Here is a 23872-nt window from a genome sequence, read left to right as displayed (position 1 = left end):
GTTTGTGGAAGTTATGATTTTTTAACTTATGTTAATGGCTGAATATGACTTTGTGAATCAATCTCATTGTACTTGAAAGATGTTGTTTGGTCCTAAACCTAAATCCCATATCCCCAGCTGCTACGCCAGACAAGCGGGTCCTGTCCCATAGAAAACATAGGGCCAGATTTACAAGGCCCTAGCAGCTCCTTGCCCCACAGTAGTGTCATTTTTTTACACTAATGTGGGTCAACCAGGCAAAAATCACTGCGTCATATTTCCAAAGTGGCGAAAGGCATTCATGTAAGTCCATAGTATATGGTACACAGGTACCCAGGGCATTGGGTCCAGGGGATCCCCATGGGCTGCAGCATGTATTATGCCACCCACAGGAAGCCCATGCAACATGTTCTGCAGGCCTGCCATTGTAAACTGCGTGAAAGGGTGCATGCACACATTTTCATCTCAGGTCACTGCACCAGGTCGCTATAAGCCACCCATATGGCAGGCCCTCCTAGCCTAGAGGGCAGGGTGCAAGAATCTGTGTGTGAGGGCAGCCTTGCACTAGCAGAGATTCCACCACAAATTCCAGTGCCATTTTCATGGACTTCGTGAGTGCAGGGACGCCATTTTACATGTGTACTGGACAGAGGTCACTACCTACAGTATGTCCAGCTACGTAACGGTAACTCCGAACCTAGGCATGTTTGGTATCAAACATGTGGGAATTATACCCCAATGCTGTTGCCTGTATTAGAAGTATGATTCCATGCACTCTGGGAGCTCCTTAGAGGACCCCCAGCATTGCTCCTACCAGCCTTCTAGGGTTTTACAGGGAGCCCAAGCTGTTACCACCCCTCAGACAGGTTTCTGCCTTGCTGCTGCTTGAACAGCTCAAGCCCAGGAAGGCAGAACAAAAGATTTCCCTTGGGATGGGGGTAACACCCTCTCCCTTTGGAAATAGGTGTTACATAGCATGGGAGGGGTATCCTCCCCAAGCCACGGGTATGCTTTGAAGGGCACACTTGGGTCCTGATTTATACTTCTAAACGCTAAAAGTATACCGCCGGCTAGCGCCATTCCAAGACGCACGCTGGGCATCTTATATATGGAATGGCGCAATCTGGCACAAAGGGTGGGCTAACATCATGGACAATGACATTAGCCGGTTGGGAGTGGCGGTATGGGGGAAGGGGGTTTTGCACCAAAAAATGACATTAGGCTAGTTAGAGTAAAAAAAGATGACTCTAACCAGCCTAGCATCATTTCCTGATGCAAAACCTACCATACCACATGACTACTATCTTATAAAAGACATGAGTCATGCCCATTATCCCAATGGCCAGTGCCATGTATGGGGGCTCATTTCAGGGCCTCAAAGGCACTTAAAAAAAAAAACAGAAATACTTATCTCTACTTACCTATACTTACCTGGGATGGGGTCCCCCATCCTCCGCTGTCCTTCTGGTGTGGGTGGCGGTGTCCTTGGGGCATGGGGAGCGCACCTGTGGACTTATTCCATGGTGTTCCACCATGGAAATAGGCCCACAGGTCCCCTAACGCCTGCCCTGACCCAGGCATTACATAATGGCACTAAGCAAGCTTAGCGGATTATGTAGGCCTGCCTCCCTCCTGTGCACCATTTTTGCACGGGAGGATAAATAAGGCGCATGTGCCCTAAAGTAATTTTTTTGCCCGGGAACGCCTTCCTTGCATTTCATTGACGCAAGGTAGTTTTCCGCAGGCAAAAAATGACTTTAACACCAATATTTTGATGCTAGACGGGTCTAGCGTCAAAATATAAAGATGGAGTTAAGTTTGCGCTGAAATAGCATACAAAATGACAATATTTCCTCGCAAACAGAGTATAAATATGCCTCTTGGTGCCCTCCTTGCACAAACCAGTCTACACTGGTTCAGAGACCTTCAGTCCCTGCTCTGGCGCGATACTGGACAATGGAAAGGGGAGTGGCCACTTGCCTGTCCATCACCACCGCAGGGTCCCTGGGGTCTGCCATCTTGAATCCAAGGTTGGCAGGGGCCTCTGGGAGCATCTCAGTGGTCAGGCCAGGCAGGTGACGTCAGCGCCCCATCCTTATAGGTGGTCTCCTGGCTAGGTGACCAATCCCCCTTTGAGAGCTGTTTAGGGTCTCTCTCTTGGGGGGGTCCTCAGATTTGGCTTGCAAGATTCCAGCAGGACTACTCTGCAACCTTACTTTGACTTCTAGCCACTGGAATCGCGACTGGACTCTCCAGGAACCGACAATTTGCATCTACAAGGAAGACTCTTCTTGCAACATTGTTTCCATAGCTCCTTCCAGCTTCTGCAACATTTCCCCAGCTGTGCATCTTCTGAGGGTGGCAAGGCTTCAGTCTGCACATGAAGGAAGAAGGAATCTCCCTTTGAGTGAAGGAGTCACTCCCCTGCATCCGCATGCACCTACTGCAACAATGACCGGCTGCGTGGATCTCCTCTCATCCTGCGCTGCATGAATCCTGCACCACGGTGGTGGTCCAGAGTAGTCCTCTTGGTCCACTCTGCCAGCTGTCCAACTTGGGTGGAGGTAAGCCCTTGCCTTCCAACACAAGACAGTACCCCCATGCACTGTGTCTCTTGCAGCTGCCAAGGGTTGTTGGCATCATCTCCAAGGGAGCTTCAGGCTATGTGTAGCTCCAGCACTCCTTCCTGCGATACACAGCCCTCTGTGTGGTTCTCCTGCGGTGTGGGAACCTTCTCCAGTTGTACTGAGTGGGCTCTTCTGTGACTCCTGTTTCCCCATCCTGGGGGACTCCTGTGGGTGCTGACTTTGCTCCTGTGGGCTCTCTGTGTCACTGAGGGTCCCCTCTGAATCCCCCTCCTAGGTTGAGTCCTTGCAGGTCTTCGGCAGCTCCACTTTCTGCCAATCGGGACATTTGTCTTTGCCAAGGCTTGTTGGTGCAATTCCTGCACCAACATCGACTGCAATTCTTCTTCCAGCGTCGGACATCGCCTGCATCCCTCAGGAACTCTTCACCAACTTCAGGGCTGCAGTGCTAACCTTCTTCACATCACCGTCGACCAACTCCTGCATCCACAGTTGGGTGGGTAGTAGCTCCTCCTCCTCCTGGACTCTTCTGTGACTTCTGGATGTGGTCCCCTTCTTCCACAGGTCTTCCTCTTCAGGAATCCACTGCTGGTTTCTTGCAGTCTTGTCTGGGTGTTGCATTTTCCTCCTTTCCTCCTGGTGGCTAGGAGGCACTGTGGTACTTACCTTTGGGTTTTCCTAGTACCCCAGCTCCCCTTTACACATTCCACTTACCTAGGTGGTGGTCCTGTGTTCGATTTCCATTTTTTTTGTATATGGTTTAGGCTCCCCCAGGGTCACTATTGTCTAATCGCACTTGCACTGTTTTCTATCACTTTCTATGCCTATTGCTGATAACTGGTGTATATATTTAGGGCCAGATTTATACTTTTTCACGCAAACCTGCATAAGCGCAGTTTTGTTTGAAAAAGTATAGCGCTGGCTAGCATCATTCCAAGACGCCGGCCTGGTGCCATATTTATGGAAGGGGGCTAGCTGGAGCTAATGCCCTGTTAGCGTCCTTGGAAAGGACGCTAACAGGGTAGACGAGGCGTAGGGGGAAACCGGGGCCTGTGCGCTGAATTATTAAGCTACACTGTTTAGAGGCAGAAAAATTCCCACTAAGCAGTGTAGCGCCATTTTCTGGTACACAACCCCCATGGACATGGCTCCTGTCTTAGTAAAGACAGGAGACATGCCCACCACCCCAATAGCCATGCCCAGGGCACAAATGTCCCCTGGGCATGGCCACTGGAGCCAGCACTGTGCAGGGGGCCCCAAATCAGAGCCCAAAGCGGGTAATATAAAAAAAAGAAATATACTGACCGGGACTTACCTGGGATGGGTCCCCCATCCTGCGGTGTCCCTCTGGTGTGGGTGAGGGTGTCCCTGGGGCCAGGGAAGGGCACCTGTGGACACTTTCTATGGTCTCTGACCATGGAAATATGCCTACAGGTCCCCTTATGCCTGCCCATACCCAGGAGTTAAATAATGGCTCTAAGCAAGCTAAGCGCCATTATTTTTAAGGCCCCATCCCCTCGTGCTGGGTTTTAGCATGGGGGGATAAATATGGCGCAAAGGCCATATTGTCCTTTTCTGGGCGGGAACGCCTACCTTGCATCTCATTGACGCAAGGTAGGTGTTCACGTCCAGAAAACAACTTTAACTCCACACCTTGGTGCTAGACATGTCTAGCAGCAAAATTTAAATATGGAGTTGGGTTTGCGCGGAATTAGCGTAAAAGAAATGATGCTAATTCAGCGCAAACTGAGTATAAATATGGGCCTTAATGTGATACTTACCTCCTATTGAGGGTTGCCTCTCTAGTACTTTTTGGCATTGTGTCATTAATATAAAGTTCCTTTATTTTTGTAACACTGAGTGTTTTGTTTCATGTGTGTAAGTGCTGTATGACTACAGTGGTATTGCATGAGCTTTGCATGTCTCCTAAATAAGCCTTGGCTGCTCATCCACAGCTACCTCTAGAGAGCCTGGCTTCTAGACACTCTCTACACTACACTAACAGGGGATACCTGGACATGGTATAAGGTGTAAGTACCTTAGGTACCCACCGCACACCAGGCCAGCTTCCTGCAATTTATCAGTACATGAAGGGAAAGGATTTCAAACACTCCATTCATCATAACAATCAATCATAAGTTGCACCACAAAGAAGAAATTATACTACAGTTTTCACAATAGTTGTGGTTATCAAAAATATAAACATGAATGTTAAAGAAGAAGCCATTGATGGATTTCATGCAGTCATGGAAATTAATACAATACAGTGACATGTATAACAAAAAGTATAAAACTCTACCACTGTGGATGATGCTACGATGTGTGTGGTGTTAATGTTGTTAGACATACTCATGCACTTTACCCTGTCAACGTGGTTCACAATTTCCTGCATGCGGTTCCGAATCGTGATTAAATCCCTGTATCTTCTGTACTGTACGAAATAAAAACAAAGGTGGTTTCAGTGACACTTACGAGTTTTGCTCATAAAATTCTTGGTCGAAAGAACGTAGCATAAAGGTATGACTAGCTGTACTGGCAGAATGACTAACAGAGCAAAAAAAGAGTGGGGGCAGGTGAGCAGGTAAGCGGCATTAGCAGGTGAGTGGGTGAGCGTGATTAGAAAAAGGGGAGATGAACAAAAACTGAAAAAACAGAGTCCTGGTAATAGAAGAAAGATGAAAATGTAGGTAATCGAGACAGATGTGAAAAAGGCACTTTAAAATAAAGACATGAAGAGAAATAGAGTAATTCTCTCAGAGAGAGAAAGATAAAAAGAGTAAGGGAGTAAAAGAGAAAGACAGATAGGAGTGAGGTGAGAAACAGAAAGAAAAGTAGGAGTGAGTTGCAGAAAGATACGCAGAGTGAGAGAGAGAAAGATGGAAGTGTGAAACAGGGAAGAGATAGGTAGAGTGGGTTGGAGGAAACAGAGAGAAAGACAGAGAGAAAGACCTGCTCAGAGGGATAGAACAAGAGAAAGAGAGAAAGACAAATGGTATATAGAGAGAAACGAAATAGAGTTGCTAGACACCAAGGAGAAAGACACATTGAGAGACAAAGACTCAGGGCCTCATTACGAGTTTGGCGGTCTTAAGACTGTCAACTCATGGTGGCAGTCCGAGCGCCACACTCTTGGCGTTTGGACTGCCTGATTACAACCCTGGCAGTTGGACTGTCAGGGGACCACAGCCATGATCATGGATCCCGACGATGTGGAGGCGGTCAGAGTTGTGGTCAGCGGTGGTTTAACAGCCATAGAAGATTTGTCCAAAGCCGGTGCTGGGGGCCAAAGGGGGTGCCCTGCACTGCCCATTTCCATTGCACGGGCAATGCTGGGGCCCCTCTTCCAGCACACTCGGAATGCGCACTGTCTGCTCTGCATTTGTGTGACGGCATTGGCCTCAGCTCCCTTAGGGGAGCCGAGGCCAAAGCTGTGACACTTTTTCCGCCAGCTGACCGGCAGCAATGTTGTAATACAATGTTTCCACTGGTCAGACCAGTGGAAACATTTTAATACGACAGGGGTGAGGCTGCCAGTATGACAGCAGCCTCACCCCTGTGGGTTTGGCGATCCGACGAACAGACCGCCAAACTCGTAATGAGCCCCTATTCAAATTATTAAAACCGTAGTGATTTTAGAAATGTTGGGATCTTAGGGGGGCAGACACATTTTAGGTCCCTCAAATTAAATTTCGGACATTTAGAATTAGTACATGGAAGAAATACAAATTTCTGTGTTCCATTTCCCAATAAAGGCTCTGGGTAACAGATGGGAGTTTACACAAACACATTTTTGTTAATGGTAAATATTAAGGGGTGTACTTCAATTTAATTCTTTTGTAAAATGTTGGCTGAGTTTAAAATTTTTAAGGTGATTGTATGTAAACCCTATGCATTTCATTAACATAGTAAATGTTGTCAATCTTTCTCCAGCTGCCCTCAGAAATTAAAGCCCTCTTCGTATTCAGATGACTCACACCAGCTTTTAACTGCTAAAGGCCTTCTTCAAGTCTTTCTTTCTCAATGGTTGACCCTCACCGATCCTGTATTCAAAAGGAAACCTAATAGTTTCTAAGTGCACGTCAAACTTCTCCTTAAACAGGCCTCATTATTAGGAAGTCATGCAGTCACCTTGCTGTGCAGTGCAACAGGGAAAGGGCAGGAATTTAAGGCAATGCGGCACATTCCTGTCTTTTCCCATGCACTGGAGCACAATGGGTTGTCTAGTGCATGGTGCAAGGGTGTCTGCATTGCATGCAGATTGTTTTTGTGCAGGAAGTTGTCCCTTCCTGCACAAAAGCAATCCTGGTTGGCATATTCCTCTTTCTATATATGCTGCGTTCTGCAGCACACTTAGAAAGAGGAAGAAACTAGAAGAAATAGATACATTTCTCCTGGTTACGTCTCCCCTGGGAAGGTGTATGATTTTGGTGCAACCCAAGGTTTACAAGTTCTTGTAAATCTAGGGATGTGTCAAATTCCATGGGTGTTGCATGGGAACACACACAGAATGCCCATGGAACGTCTTACTAAGACAGAGTAACGCAACACAGCAATATGCACTGTTTGTGTTACTCCAGATTTTTGGAGCAACTGAGAGCCAGGCAAAGTGGCTTTGCATGGCTTCAACAATCTGTCTTAAGGTTTGCATCGCTCTTGAAAAATTCACAAGATCATGAATGCAAGAAGCTGAAAAGTTTGTTGTCTTGCAATCGTTGCCGGTGTCTATACATAGGGTCGTATTTACAGGCATGTCATGCAATGCAGCGCAGCAAGTCATCTTGCTGCCCTACACGGCATGACAGGGAAAGGGCAGGAATGCATCATATACAGGGCAGTACGGTGCATTCCTGTGCTTTCTCCTGTGCTGGTGCACAATGGACTGCCTAGTGCCAATACAGGCACCCTTGCACCATGGTGCAAGGGTGCCTTCATTGCATGCAGGATTGTTTTTGTGCAGAAAGGGGAACCTTCCCTCAACACATCAGAGCTGTCTCCTCACTTATTGAGTTCTGAAAGAAGCAGAAGCCCTGGCTCTTCGAATAGCTCTGAGGGGATTACATGCCTACACATCTACTGAAGCACCTGGATACACTCACGGGTGATTAGTGCACCATCCAAATTGCCATAACATAACTCTGTAAGTGATCTCACCTACTGAAATATGGTAACTTTTTCTGCTATCCACTCCCATCTTTTGAAGTGTGCCACACAGCCCCACTCTATCCTGCGCAATAAGACAACACCCAGGAATATCTCTAATTGGAATCCTATAAATCCTGAGCAAATATTAAGTATTCCTTGTATTCTATTCACAATTACATTAACAAATAAATGGTACAAAAATACCTCCCAACAGTCCAGAGGTGAGAGCTGCAACTGAAAAGCAAAGACTATATACCATGCTGGCTGTAGGAGAGAAATGCAGCTATTATTCATAGAGCGAATCTACAACTTAGAAGGAGATTGCTGCAGAAGCAGGACTCCCTTTTGGCTGGCAAGTGCAGACTAGAGGGAATACTGCCTCTACTCATTAGATGTGAGACCTGTAACTGACAAAGAAACACTGCCGCCACTGGCCTGATGTGTGAACTGCAGCTGAAATGGAGTACTGCTCTAATCTGTCAGAGCACAGAATTACTGCTGAAAAGGAAACACTGATGAAACTGCCTACAACACATAACTACGGCTAAAAGGAAACACTGCTCAAACTATGCAGACACAGAACTAAAGAGCAGAATGATAATCCAGTTAACCTTAGTAAAAGACAGCCATAATAACTGTTCATAAGGTAGAAACTATTTCAAGACTGTTTTTTCTCTAACCATGAAAACATTTCCTGGGAGTAGTAGACTCTCTTTGGTGATGGAACTCTCTAGACACACATAATTTGATGGCATCTGCCAAACGAAAGGGAAACCTTTCAAGGGTTAAGCATTGCTTTGCAAGCGTGCCCTCCTCTCAGTTATTGTCAAACACATCATGGAACTCTTGAATGTCCTCAAACTGATGTCTTTCTTGGAATATGTCTATGCCAGGAGGCTAGGAGGTGAATCTTGACTCTTTAGAGTGTAGATTAGGACTTGCTCACCTCAGCGTTGTCCACCACCAGAAATAGCTCCACAAATCGGGTTCCCCTCAGCAGTGGTGAAGATCTCTATAGAGAGGAAAGAGCATGTGACACTCATGTAAGTACATGTATATGCAACACACAGGAAAAAATAAAAATTAAATGTTCATAAAAGCAGCAAAAATAACAAACTCTGTTATCCAATCATATAGATAACTCCCTTCCTATACGTGCACAAATACGTACACCTGAACAGGTGGGAGTATCACACCTACACCTGAAGAGCCAGGAGCTCCAAATCCCATACCTGAACACGTATGTTCGGGATCAAGCTTCAGCAAATCATTGGTGAGGCCCACGTTATATGAGAAGCTCTCTGATGCCCAAATGCATCTTGTGACCCTCAGAAAACCGTAACCCATAGGCATGGTGGCATATCAAAAAAGCAATTCCCATGTGGGCCAATCAGAAAAATGAGTCCCCATGTCCTGTAATGACAGCCGCAACAATTATCTTCATACTGCGGCCAGCAGATTTGTGTGCGACCTCCCAGAGGACTTGTGGGAGCTTCTCGCTCCCATGGGAGTGAGGCAGCCCATGACCTCCTTGGCCAATCAGATCACCCTATTATTTTAAGTTGCATGCTGTGGAACTCTCCCAGTAGTCCTGCACACCCAACCGTACAGATATCTATACATTTTTTACCCTAAATTCCTTGAAACTACTGAACGGTTTTACACCAAATCACAAAAAGCACACTTTCTGGGTAAAGATCTAACTTTCTGAGAAATGTGGTATAATTCCATTCAGATGATTTGGCTGCAGCACTGTTCAAGTATCCATATGGAAACTGTGCTTTTGGGCCTCCTCCTTTTTCTTGACTCCCTCTTGACAGATCAACCCAAAACATTCCAGGATGGAACCGAGGTAGATTAACTTTCTTTTTTGAATGTTTGTAATGATTTCTCAAATAGCGCCAAAGTTATTTGCAAACCAAAAAATATATTTCTTATGGTAACTAGGTCCCAACTATAACTACATAGTGGTGACCACCTTCATGTAATAATATAGTAATGCACCACAATATTCATGTCATAACACATTTTCATAAGAACCGCCTTTATACAAGATGAAATTCTCTGCTCTGAAGTGCACTTTCCAAACAGTGAAAGGGAGCAAAATAATTGTAACAGAAGTAGTACATCCGTCTCACACAGCTGTCCCAGTCTGAGGTACAAATGATAACTGAAATAAGAAGGGGGTGATGACCTTGGTGAACCCCCACAGAGGACCATCAGGGATAATTTTCACAACCATGTTCTGCCAGAGGAGATCACAGCAATACTTGGTCGATCCAAAGGTATAGAGTGGGATTTGAAGGTCATTGTAGTTGGCCACAGGACGCACAAAAGCTTTCCACCAAGTGGCACAGGCAAGATTCTGGTAGAAGCACCATCTGACCGATGAGTGCTTTGCAGCAGGCGATACCTTACCCAGTAGACAGGGTTTATCATGGCTGCCGCTCGTGGCCCATAGTCATAGACGGTACCATTGGAGGCTCCACAGGTTGCACGTTTTAACCGCAGGTGTTCATATCTGTATACAGCGTGGGCCCCTTGATCACCAGCCGCAGCAGACAGGGGCTCTATCAGGTAGGCCTGGGTCTCTGTTTGAAAGAACCCCCTGCAGACAAATATAAGAGGAGAGGCCATCAGAGTCAGAAGGAACTGCTGAATCCCTTAACACAAGTACCCACTCAAGCATCCACTGACACCAAACACCTAACACCAAACACATGCACAGACCCCGACAGGGAATCAAAGAGAGGGACACACCTGCCTGAAAACATTTGGATCTGACCCAGCTTTTGTGGTAAACTGAGGGGAGTGATCAAGTAGAAAGCATGCAGCGTCTTCTAAAGTACATAACAGCAATAAAAAGCTCTAAGGCCCACCATTGTGCAAGGATGTATGCACTGAGGGGTTTGATTGCTTATGTGTGGGAAGGTGTCCCTTCCTGTACATAAACAATCACTAATGGAGATTTGGCACTACTGTGTGTGCTGCACAATTCAGCACACACAAAAGTGGCAAAGCGTCATTTTGAAATGATTGTTTATGTGCAGGAAGGGACCTTCCCGCACATAAACAATCATGTCTGGCATTCTGCAGCAAGCATAGAAAAAGTAAAAAATGAGGAGGAATAAAACTATTCCTCCTCGTTGCGCCTTGCTAATGCCACCCCTGTGGTGGTGTTAGATTTTGGCGCTGCCTCAGGTTTATGAAATCTCGTAAATCTGAGGCAGCGTCAATATGCAATGGGTGTTGATGTGGCACACCCACAGCAACACCCATTGTACACCCCTTCCACACAAGGGCTGCATATGAAAGGCTGTATTTGCAAGGTGGTGTTAAGCCACAAATAGGGGCTTAACACCACCTTGTAACTACGGTGCAGGGCATAGCGCCACCGGAGCGTCACTAGAAGTGACGCTCCAGTGGCGCTAGAGCCTCTTAAATATGCCCCCAAATTCTTTCGCTGTCCTTATCTAAGTATAAGTACGTCTTTAAAATGCATAGAAATGTATAGACTCCTTGGCGGTGAAAAGTTAAAAAATAGCCATTGACTCCTTTGTAGCAAAGAATCCATGCGCCACTGAGAGACAAGAGGCATACGGATGGAGAGGGAAGAGAGGGAAAGTAAAGAGGGGGAGGGAAGTACAACGCAGAGAGAGAAAGTAAGAGGTTGGTGGAAAAGGGGAGGAAGAGAGGTGATGAGAAACAGGAGGAGGACAGAGGTGGAACGATAATGTTACTTAGCCTTCCCTCTGCCTTTAGTGACATCTAATAATCATCATTCATGTTTGACTCATCTCACCTCCGCAGACTCCTATTACTGTACAACTAATTCGCACTGCAAACTTGTGGAATATGCTAATAGCCTACACAGAGCAGAACTGGCAGTGTATTCTAGGGTCTTCTCTCTGCTTCGCAAAGAGAATGGGCTGGGTCAGGGCATGGCTTTAGTCATTTGCATCGCACTTTGTGACAAAGGGCGCGATGGGCCCAAAGCATGTCTGCCGGCCTTACACAGCAGGCTCTGGATGTGCACGGGCTGGTTGTAGAGGATGCCTAGATCTAGGACTCATCGCATCACCACAGTTTGTGCAGAGCATCCATTGTGGCCAAGGTGAGTGGGAGCAGAGCATTGCCTCAGGCTGCACCAATTTTTAACACAGCCACAAGCCATACATAGCTGGCTCTGGGTATATATGGACTAGTCGTGGAGCATTCTTGAAGGCTCTGATCTAGATCAAAACTTCCTCACGTGACCGAAGTTTGAGTAGGGTGCGTATTTTGGCCAGAGGGGGCAGTTTGTGGCAACAGAGCAGGTGCTGTGACCAGGCCCTACTGCGCACTTCCAAAAGCCATGCCGTGCTGCTTCTCCGGGTTCAGGGGCTGGCAGCAGGGTATGTCCACAGACCAGAAGCTGCATCCAAGGCCACCGCGCAGAGATGGAGGACATTGTAAACCCAGAATACAGGAAATTACCTTCTTGTCAAACAGTCCAAAGGTACACTTAAATCCAGCGAGTCTTAACCTGGTTAAATTTAGTAGTAGTACGAAACAGAATAACCCTTTACACTAGTGGCACTGTTCTCACAAACATGAACAGATCAGGAACACATTTTATTTCAGTGGTGCCTTGATGAGTTCAACCAATTTCATGCAGATCAACCCATAGAAATGGGTAGTTTTAGACCAGTGGTGGGATGTGTTATGGTCAGAAGTCACAGATGAGCATTCAGTGGATGACTAGCAGGCAATACCACAGAACGAGTAAACATGGCCTGCAGGCACTGATGGGCTTGAGCATTCCAGGCAGTACACAGTTTTGATTTGACACATAGACCGCCATTATGAGTAGCCTCTGCTGTCAGCGGCCCAATTAGAATTATGAGATCCATGAACTCACTGCGGATCTATTTACTTCTATCTGGAAATTTAGGATGCTGAAAATAACCAAAATACCTACATGAACTTATGGGGGGAAATGATGAATTACCAGGGGGATCTAACTCAGAATTATCAACTCCAGCAGCAATTTCTCATTTCGTGGTTGACCGTTAGGGTCCAGAATTTCATCACACCCAGACTTAGCGGTACGCTTAATGTCATTACTCGGGGAGGTGGGGGGCTATCTGATATATTAAAAATTTCATGCACTGCCTACTGATACCCCTGTGAAAGTGATTCATTTAAGAATTATACCCATCAAATTTTACAATATAACATATAATAAATCGGGAAATATATGTATTTGTAGTTTTATATAGTGCGACAAACGAGTCACCCTGTATAGTCCTTTGCTATAGAAAACAAAGAAATGCATACGGGGATGTGCTGATAGGGCAACATAGGCTATAAGGTACAGGCTAGCGAGAGTATGAAACTACACTGCACTAGTATTTAGAGCATCACTGTTGTTATGCTATAAACCAGATTGTTCTGGTATGTAAAGCACCATCATCTTCCTAGACATAAAGTGGCCTGATATATAAAGAACTACTGCAATGAAAGCTTCTATATCATCCAGTTTGTACTCCACCATTGATAATTATGCCAGAATCCACATAGCCCAAGTATGTACAGCAGCACCATCATGCCAGAACCACACTGAGCATATATCCACTGCAAACACTGAAATACATTAAACCAAGCTGACTGGTTATGTAAAACTCCATTATCAACATGCTACCTACATGGCTGTTGTTCTCCTTCTTGCCTCATCTTCTTTTGCACAGGGCCGAGATGCAAAATGTGCCAAGGTCTGCCAGGCTGGGGCTGCAAACTCTTTCAAAAGAAGGAGCTGCCCACCCATGATTGGCTGAAGTTGCAGCAGGTTAGTGCATTGCTGCAGAGGCACAGTAAGGCCAATGAGTCCTTCCTCTTTAGTAGTTTCACTTTAACCCCTACAGGGACGTAAAAGAGGCCTTCTGCATCACCCCTGTGTTCCTGCTGTGGGTACTGGCAGACATGCCACACTACACTATTGTATCTACAGCATGTTTTACAGCATATTTGTTCTCCAGCCAGTGAAGCCACAAGCCACTTGTGATACTTCGAGTAAGAGTATCAAGCGGTCCAGTCTAGCATGTTGGTGTTGGCATTGGGCTGCAGAAAGAATGGTGTCAAGATCCCTTCAGAGCCTGATAACTGTAGTCCATCCAACTCTGAAAGCAGCCCCCTAGCTTGCAGTTCCCCGAGGAATGTAGAAGTGCATGGATGATGGTGCAAAGATTGCAGGTAGGAAGAGTTGGGAGATGTGGAAGGGAGGCATGGCAAGAGCTAGCGAGCAGGAAGACAAGCTGAGAAGGAGGTGGGGAAGATGGGGTGGAGGAAGGTGCAGGAGGGAAAGGCAGGGATGAGTTGCAGGGAGAAGAACTCTACCTGAGTCCTGAGCAGGTGCTGATGCTGACGGAGGAACCTTCAATTCCAAGCACAGATCCATGATAAAAGCAGTGATCCTGCAGCAACGAGATACACGTCACATCACATCAGTTTAGAAAAACAACCAATCAGAAACTCAAATAACAAGGGAACTGTAGATCACATTACACTTGACACTAAACAATTGACTTTCGCACGGGTTAGGTTGAAAGACCACAAATGGCACACCTCCTTATGGAACATATCCATGAGCATTTCCACACCAACAAACCACCCATCCACATTACTGGGTTTGGGAATGAAATGCCCCACTGGGGAACTTCCATTGGCCAAAAGGTAATCACTGGCAGGTGTGTGCACAAAGCACCAAGGTGCCAGGTAACTGGCATAACAACAAGACTAACTGGAGGATATAGCCCCAATCCCTGTTTGTTCCAGACTACACCCCCTTCTTCAGCCCTGGAGACTAGCCTATTAATGCCTCACTCCTCTTAACTAATCTTCTAGGCTACATGTGGCTCCTGCAGCAAGGCTTCCAAAGCTCTTGCTGCAGCTCATTCTGGATTTAGGCATGGGTGTACAAAACATCACAGGTGTTGTGACTGCAAAAGAGTGTTTTGAAATGTGCAAAATGCATTTTACGAGATGGAATGAATGCATAAACATATGGATTCGATTAGCTAAAATCATTACAATAAGTACATACAACATAATACAACTATTTCTTATCATTAATAAAATAAATATAAATAGTAAAATGCTGTACAAACGATAACATTCCACATCACGCAAATACAAAAAGTCAGTGAGAGGTTATTTTGTTGGCAGATGGTTGTCAGTTATAGTGTTCTACTTTGCAACAATTGTTGGCGTTCCTTCATTCTGATGCTGTTGCAAGGTCTTTATTCTATTACTATTTTCCAAAACAAGCCAGTTACGTTGTGTCACAATGCTAGTTCACTTCTACAGGTTTTATTAGCATTTTTTTAAAACATTGGCCTAAGTTAAGTGTGCAGTGCAGATACAAATTCGGGACAGCAGCAGATTGAGCAATGGATTCTCTTCAATAGTTGCAAAACCTGCAACCCTTATTGGCCATTTGTTTTCTCCAGGACGCTCTATACTCGTGTATGGACAGGACAACAAACCTGGCACAAAGGATTTGATTTTTGCAAGTTCTACTCAATGCCTTTTTTAAGTAAGGTTGCATTTGATTAATTTCGTATAATTTACAGATTAATTCCTATTGTGCCACCGTATTTTGGTCAGGTCTCCTTCCCTGAACAGAAATCGAACTTGTTTTTTTTAAATTACTTTTAGTGCCACATATGAAGTAGTACAGAGACTCAAGTCTGTGGTGAGACATAGATCTTTGGTTGCATGGGTCAGGTAGTTCAACCATGGATTATTTGTTTGAATAAATATTATCTGAATTGCCGACTTGAGAGTGTTGATGTAATATTTGATGATGGACGACTCACAATCCAGGTCCTGTCTTGAGAGACCAAATTCTGGGTGGATCTGTGCCTGCATGGTGTATTGTGGTAGGCAAAAGATACGCTTATAGGTTATGCACTGGATTTTATCCAGGAGATGAGAACGTTTTGGGAGGATATGCCATGGGCTGTATTACACAATACAGCCAATTTTCCATGTTTGCACCAGGTGCACCTTTCAAAAGATGCACTCTGCGCAAACGCTGAGTGCTCTGTATTAGATTCAATATACTGCACACAGAGCAGCCATGGACTTGCGCTACCCAGGGACAGGCATTCAAGCGAAATACAGAGCAGCCTTGAAGCAGCCGCTCCGTGTTTCACTGTGCCGGCAGCAACCTGCCTACTCTTTTAAGAAGGGTGAGAGTTCCCCTTGCAGACGGGTGCAGTGAGTGTGTGCACTCGCCTGCAAGGTAAGATCTTGGGGCGGGGTCCATGGTGCCCCCGTCACACACTCCAGAGGGCTGCCTTCAGTAGCACAATGACAGTGCACGCAGAGCACCTCCGGGTGGCTTCTTTGCCTTTAAACCAGCATCTATAATGTGGCACGAGTGCAGATGAAACCAGGTTCCCTCATTTGCATGAGGCCACGCTCCCTTAGAAATGAGGGGACGCCCTCTGATGATAGCGCTGGTGCTATATGTATGCCAGCATTATCTGTATTAGCACAAGCGTCTGCAGCACCTTCTGTAATACCAGAGTGGCCCAGGTGTGCATAAAGCGGACGTAAACAACTATTGCACCCCTGGGGCACTCTGAATAGTACGGCCTCAGGTGTCCATAGTAAACCGTTGGAATAAACTTGGCTTTGGTGAGTATTGCTTCAGCTATTGGACTGTATAGCTGCAAGTTGAGCTTGCAGATCACAAATGTTAAATACATGGCTTTTATCTTTATATGGTTTCTACGAATACTAGATGTGCCAGTAACTGAAGGTCAAACATCCAGCTAAATATATGGTACAGTATATCCTATCTTAAATTGGCCCAGATCCTATCTTAAATTGGCCCAGATAGCAGTACTTTGCGTGGTTTATTCTTTAATTTTCCAAATACCATCACCGTGGTTTTATCTACTTTCACTTGCAATTTGTTATCCAAATTGTACATACTCAGTTTACCCAGGGTATGTTCCATTTCCATTTTAGTACGGTGAAGATACCAGATTATCTGGTGTACCAGATTATCTGCACATATATATATGCTTGACTATGCATGTATCGAGCTTCGGTGTTAAGGAGTTCGCTTTCAACAGTGCACTCTTCATGTCTGTAGTATACAGATTAAATAGTAGTGGTGCCAGAACGCATCCCTGTTTCACTTGACTTGATGGTAAGGAGTTCGCATTCAGCAGTGCATTCCCCATACTTGCAGTATAGAGATTAAATAGAAGTGGTGCCAGAACACATCCCTGTTTCAGTCTTTGATTCAATTATATACAATTGGTGACTTTTGTGCCTACTCCTAACTTAACACACACCCAATTGTATGAGTACAAAGAAACTATTGTGGTAAGTAGGGATTGTGAAATGGCCTAGATATCTAGCTTAGCCCATAATAAGTAGTAATCGACTCTATCAAAGACTGTGGAACAGTGCACGCAAGAAGGGAACAGAGGTGGTCTGGTAGCCAAAGTTGAATGGCATACAATATACAATACGGCTTCGGTGTTATCTAATGTGGAGGATACGAGATGGAGCATTTTTTCCAACTTGCAATATTCTTTTTGTGACCAATTACAAATTGCATAAAGGAGGAGCATGAAAAGGGCATCTCTTTTCTATTCTGGAATCATAATAAAACGTGTTCTTTTCTACGTCAACTGCAGTCACAAACAACTGGCCCTTTATGGACACATCAAAGGGGGTGGCATTTGATTCTTTAAAGGGAAGCAAACCCAGGTGGATATATTTCTCTTTGAAAATCATGTTAGGCAGCCTCTGGGGAGCAGGCGGTGGTCCCAGGGACCACTCCCTCTTCCCCCGATTTGTTCTCAAAGGGGAAACATGTTTTTTTCAATAAAAACTAGCATTGGCCCTGCATTCATAGCCACTCAGGTGGCGTCACACATTGCAATTTGTCTTTTTAATATTCCTTAGTCTGGCTGTTTTGTGATCCCTTTCAAATGTATCAATTGCACACTAGTTGGTATGCAAACTGCAAATATTTGTTTGTAAATGGCCCTTTGTACACTCGGATCCTTCTTTTTATTACTCAGCCAATTTGTTCAAAAGTCAAAATGTGAAAAAAGTGAAAAAAGGAGTATTATTGTTAAATACAAGAGACAAAGAGTACTGTTAAACTACTGTGCTATGGTAGAAAATACATACTTCAGCAGTGTGGGATCAAACATTTGTCTACTATCAAGAAAATTGGAGGTGATGGGAATGTGGGGGAGGGGTGGGGAGTGCGAGAAAGAAGTATTGGAAACGTTCCATTTTATTTCTAAAAAGTGGGTTATTTCCTGATTCTGCATAGATTGGGATGTATTGTCTGTGATACGAGATTATCTAGTACAAATCTCAGTATTATAGAGGAGTCCATGAAGCCAGCGTCAAATACCCTGCGGAAAAGCATGAAGTAGGTGCAACTCTCTATTACTCTCCTCCTGCCCTGTGCGTGATCTAGTCCTAGAGCTCCAGGTCCTTTTGCAAAAGCAACCTATGAGAGAACAGATCACCCTGGACATGCTGTTCACTCAAAGGCAACCAACCAGAGATCATAAGATCAAAATTTAGAGCCAGCATTGATCAATGTTAACAGCACAACAGTCAAGCACTGATGACCACTTTGTACGACTCCACCTTTTCCATCTCTTCGCTAAGACTCTCATGTTTTGATCTGAAATACTCCAGGCAGTAAAGACAGGTTCAAGGGTCACTTGATTCATCTAAGGTGAACCTTAAAGCTGTGGCACTTGGCTTCGAGTAAGGGAACTTTTCGGGAAAAAAGTAGTTCTTTGTGAACCAGACAGCTTAGTGGGAGTATCTGACAGTTGCCGGTGGAGATATTTCATCCAAACTTGGCTGTTAGTACCGAGACATATTGGTCCCCAGCTGCCTGTCTGTCTGTCTCGTTCTCTTAGACTAATTTCCAAATACCACCAATGTCAAAAGCCAGATGAGGAATTCTTTTCATATCTTCCCGACTGCCTCTTGAGCAAGCTGGAGACTTGCAGATTGGCTCACACACCTTCTACTGGACTAACTTGAAATTTTACCTCTAACTTTGACTTTCTAAGGTCCAAGTTATGTATACTTTCATTGCTTACATTTAACAAAGACATGGGGTCTTACATTATGTCTCGTTTTCGAGTTAAGAACATTTTGAACTGTATACTAATTTAATACACCTTTCTTCACACTATAATACTTTTACACAATTATCATGGGTATTAACACCCTAATACATTCTGGTTAAGTTTTTATTTATTCTAAGATTAACCTTCTTTTTGAATTTGCAGGTCTTGATACTGGTACTATCAAAAGGAAAGAGACCAAGGAAGGTGACTTTACACCTCACAGAATCACTAGAATAAAAGTGAAATTCATGAGAAGTTGATGGGTCCAAAACCTGCAAGGGTCTGAAAGAAAAGGGGGAAGAGAATTTACAAAGATGGGTAATGAAATACTGGTCACAGAATTCAGTTTTCATCTTGACATCAAGGGCCAGATTGATGAAGGGCCTGTGTTAACCTTGAGTCACACAAGGTGACATACTGTAACACAAGCCATTAAATCAAATTTACTATGCCACACAGAGCCACTCCTCAGCGTGCCCTAGTAAATCTGGAGTAACACAAGGCAGTGCACGTCGCTGCCTTGTGTTACACTGTGCTGGGAACCGTTACATGGGTGGAGCGTGGGTATTCCCATGCATCCACCCCTGATTTTTGGCGCATTCCCAGATTTACTTACACTAGTAAACCCAGGAGTGAGTCAAAATATAAGGCCTTCCCAGGTGAAGCAGAACAAGGAGAAATATCTTTATCTCTCCTCATTGTTTCCTCTTTCTGCAGCACAAGTAGAATGAGAATTGTTTTTGTGCAGGACCATGCCTCTTCCTGCAGAAAAACAATACTGCCTGGCTGTGCTAGGTTGCACTCAGTGCTGCAGCACAGAGGTACAGCAGGAATACACCATACCTTAGTGGATATGGTCTGCCGCCGTTCCTCCATTAAAGCGGAGGAGAGTCACTCCACTGCTTTCTCAGCAGTGAAAATATAGAAATAAGATGATAATAATACAGGTAATTATCATTTTATTTTTCCTGCTGAGTCGAGCAAAGGGCAGTGCAGGGCCATCCTGAGGACAGCAGCTGCACCAGGGGGAGGAGTGGTAGGCACTGTTGCAAGTGTTGCAACCGACATGCGCACTTGGATCTCTCCACCCGAGGTGTGGTGCACAGCCGGGTGGAGACAAAGCACAGGCTCCGAGGGCCTGCATAAGTGTCATACCTGACTGCCCAGGCCAATCACAGTGCTGCTCTCATGCTGATAAATAGTATTACCAGCATCAGAGCAGCATGTGGATTGGTGTTGGGGACTTGGAGCCTCGTTCTTGACTACCAGGAGTCGAGAGAAGAGGTGCAGAAGAATACAGAGGAATCAGCTGGCAGGTAAGTGTTTATTTATAATTATTTTTCTCCCCCGCACTGCCCCTTGTTTCCCCCTATGCTGCTCTACCACTTTTTTTCACTATGACCTTCACTGGATATGGTGTATTGCTGCCTTTGCATTTGATGCAGAGAAATCACTTGTTTTGTTGCATTGCAGTGTTTCAAATCGTTGTAAATCTGCCCCCGGGTATCTGAGACATCTAAGTCCAAATTTACAAATCTGTCACAGAAAGCAGTGCAGCATTTAAAGTTCCTGCATTGCGTTGTACGACAAAGAGAAAGCAGGAAAGTGCCATATCTACAAAAATATGGCACTGTTTTCCTCCCTCTCTAGCGCAGGAGCATAATCAGGCAGCCAAGCGTCAAGCACACACCTTTACACTATAGTGCAAAAGTGTCTGCCAGAGTTTTTTTCTAATTTTTTTACCAGAAGGATACCCTTCCAGTACAATATACTATGCTTAGACAGACTTTAAAACTATTTCCACTTTGAATGTGTGCTGTACAGTGCACCACACAACCAAAGTGTGAAAAGGTAGGAGAAATAAAAGCATTTAATACTTGCTTTCAAGTGGCAATACTTTTTGGTGCAAAATAGTATCTACTATTGTTAGTAGGTAGGGTTTTGCATCAAAAAGTATGGGTGGTTGCATGGGAATACCCATGTATCACCGATGGTACTACCCCTTGACGCAGAAAGAAGAAGCACTGCTTTGCATTACCTTTTCTTGCAAGCCAACGCAAATACCTGTTTGAACTGCTTTGTAAATCCTGATACGTCAGTCAGTCAGTCAAACATATGTTTATTTCGACCTTTAAAGCAATTTCTTGAAACACAATAACACATTAAAAGTCCAACACAAACAATTAAAATACCACCCTGGTAGGCACGTTTCCACTCGAACTGCCTGCAACATGGTGGAGGATGGGACAGAGAGTATCTTTTTTTAGCCACCTTCCTTCTTCAAGGTCCCAACTCTTTTTGCCCCCTATACCGACAACCTCAGCCCCACACATGAACTGTAGCCCTATCTTAGCCTGATAGACCATCAGCACTGGCCGGAGAGAGGGTCCCCCACAGCGGTTATCAAATTTGTTTAGTCCCCCTGCCTTTGCTTGTGACGAAGCAAGGTGATCCTTCTAACCTAAATTATGGGAGAACCATACGCCCAGGTATTTTTATTTGTTGACTCTCCCTATTTTGACTTTAGTTAGTAACCACCTCATACTTTTCCTATGTTTCCCTATTTGAAGCACGTTAGTCTTTTCCATATTTATTTTCAGTTTTTGCTTCTTGCAGTCGTCCCCAAATATATCTAATGTTCTTTGAAGCCCAACTCCTGTCAAATCGAAGATCACTAAGTTGTCTGCATACAAGAGACAGCTAATATATGTATTATTCATTTTTGGGCTAAACATATTTGGTTGACTTAGGGTCTTAGGGAGATCAACCAGAAACAAAGAGAACAATGTTGGTGCCAAGGATTTTGTGTAGATCTGAATTATATACACATAGCAACAAAACCGTCGCAAAACCATAGTAAATCTGGCCTTAAGTATGGAAGCATCCTGCTTTATTATAAAATGTATGTTCTGTGAGTTGTCAGTATCAGTGCTTGATTTGTAAATAAAAACGTGCCGGTTGCCCAAAGCTCTTCTTTGAAACATGCACTGCTGCAATTAAATGTGAGAACACAGAATACTGAAGCAGGTGACCTAAAGCCATCTCAGGCCTCTTTAATCCATTTACAGCCACTCCCTGGCCCTTCAGCCCAGCCTTGCAGCTTTCTGCTTTCTTCCTTTGTGATGCTTTTTCATTTTTATCCTCCTCTGTCATTCCCATATGTGTCTTTGCTCCCAGTAAATGCCTGATGCAGAAAAATAAGTGCTGGCCCTCAAAAATAAGTGCCGGCTCTCAAAAATAAGTGCCGGGGCCCCCACCGGAACCCACTGGCTCAAATTAAGCACTGGTCAGTATAGATCAATGATTATTGTATTAGATATTATATCAACAGAGATTAACACTTATTGATTAAAAATGCCTTTTCATTCATCAGTCTACCAGTTTATGATGATGATGAGACATGCCTCTGCATCTGGGAGCAGCAGCTGACCACCTGGTTTGTGTGTTACTCCTCACCACCTGCTATTTAGTGCAGATGTCTATTGTCTTATCTCCCACCTGAGACCTCACAGGTTTGATCCTGCTGCCACCCCATATTCATTAATCTGCTTATTTTCGTTAATATTTATTTTGTCTTTTCTTTAATTCGCTAATTTTTGTGTTTAAATTAATTCAATGTGTTTACGTGTATTGGGTTAGCTTCTTGTGCCTTTGTCCTTCTTTGTTCACTGCACCGACCTCCACTTTATACAGTCATTTTTTCCTCGTCGGCTTCGCTCCCTGCCCATCTCCCCGTCTGCTCCTTTCTCCTTCCAGCACTACTAATGGAGACTACTGCACGGCTGCACGCAATGGGAGCACCGCTCGCATGTCAAAGGTGCACCCAGGTAAGCCCGTCTGCACCAGTCTACGCCTGTACTGTGCCCAGTGCCAGGAACCCTGGATCTGCCTTCCTCCCCTGCTACTCCAGAGCAGAGATCCTCACACTCAATGTCCACACCTCCAGCAGCTTGTGCTGCCGCTCCTCTCCACGGTCCACAGAAGGTCCTTTCACATGCTGCCACTGCCAGTTCTCCTGCAACATCAGAACCCCAGCACATTCAAACACCGCCTCGCCGGCACCCCAAACAACCCGCCTCCTAGAGTGCATCCTGCTCAACGTTCCCTCCCTCTGCAAACATGCCACAGAAATATGTGACAGTATCACTTCCCTCGCTCCTCACCGAGACCTGGTTCAATGCTCCCCTCTGCATCAACATCGCTGCAGCTACCCCTGGCAGTTACAAGATCATCCACTTGGTCGCACAGACAGGCATAGTGGCTCCACCCCAAAAGAAACGACGCTCATATTATGGAACACCTCCAAATCAAGATCGACCCAGACGGAAAAAGCTCCATCAAAGGAACCCTCGCTTACAGACCCCCTGGTCCATGACAAAAGTTCTGCAAAACCATCACCTAACTCATCGCCACCCAAGCCATCTTCACCGAACATTACATCTTCCTCGGGGATCTGAATTTCCACCTCAACGATCCCAATGACACAAACACCACCAATCTCCCAGAGAGCATGAACATGATTGGACTCAACCAAATTGTCACCAACCTCATGTACAATGCAGGATATATGCTGGACCCCATATTCTCCTCTAGCAATAGAATCTCCTATGACCATACCTTGGTGGTCACCTGGACGGACCACTCCACCGTACACTTCACTTTCACTGCAGGCCATGACTTCTCAGCTAGGCCACACTGTACCTTCCATTGAAGCTGGGGACAGACAGCCGAAACACAATGGTGTGACATCCTCAACACTCATCACCCAGACACCCCAACAGACACAGATACTGCAGTCAGAAACTTCACCATATAGATCTCAAACACTGCAGACATGCTCGCACCTAGCAAAACGAACAACCGCTCCAAACATGCAATCTGGTATTCACCAGAACTTATAACTGCCAAGCGCATCTGCAAGCAGCACGAAAGAAAGTGGTGCACCACAAAGGACCCCGTCGACCGACCCGCTTACAAGATCGTGCTCAGCCAATA

General features: G+C 45.1%; 1 protein-coding gene across 4 annotated transcripts in view; it reads right to left on the bottom strand.

Moving 5' to 3' along the window:
* Window positions 1-23872, bottom strand: part of ADAM8 (ADAM metallopeptidase domain 8) — a 230967-nt gene that overhangs the window by 88154 nt on the left and 118941 nt on the right. For all 4 annotated transcript variants that reach the window (XM_069240829.1, XM_069240830.1, XM_069240827.1 and 1 more), the window contains exons 5-8: window positions 14082-14158; window positions 10125-10314; window positions 8653-8718; window positions 4927-4995 (exon numbers count right to left, since the gene is read on the bottom strand). In XM_069240829.1, the coding sequence (XP_069096930.1) occupies window positions 4927-4995; window positions 8653-8718; window positions 10125-10314; window positions 14082-14158 (402 nt within the window). The remainder of the gene's footprint in view (window positions 1-4926; window positions 4996-8652; window positions 8719-10124; window positions 10315-14081; window positions 14159-23872) is intronic.

This window comes from Pleurodeles waltl, chromosome 6, assembly GCF_031143425.1.
Source record: "Pleurodeles waltl isolate 20211129_DDA chromosome 6, aPleWal1.hap1.20221129, whole genome shotgun sequence".
NCBI classification, from domain to species: Eukaryota; Metazoa; Chordata; class Amphibia; order Caudata; family Salamandridae; genus Pleurodeles; species Pleurodeles waltl.
Note: the sequence above shows the minus strand (reverse complement) of the source record. Positions and strands in the feature narration are given on the sequence as shown.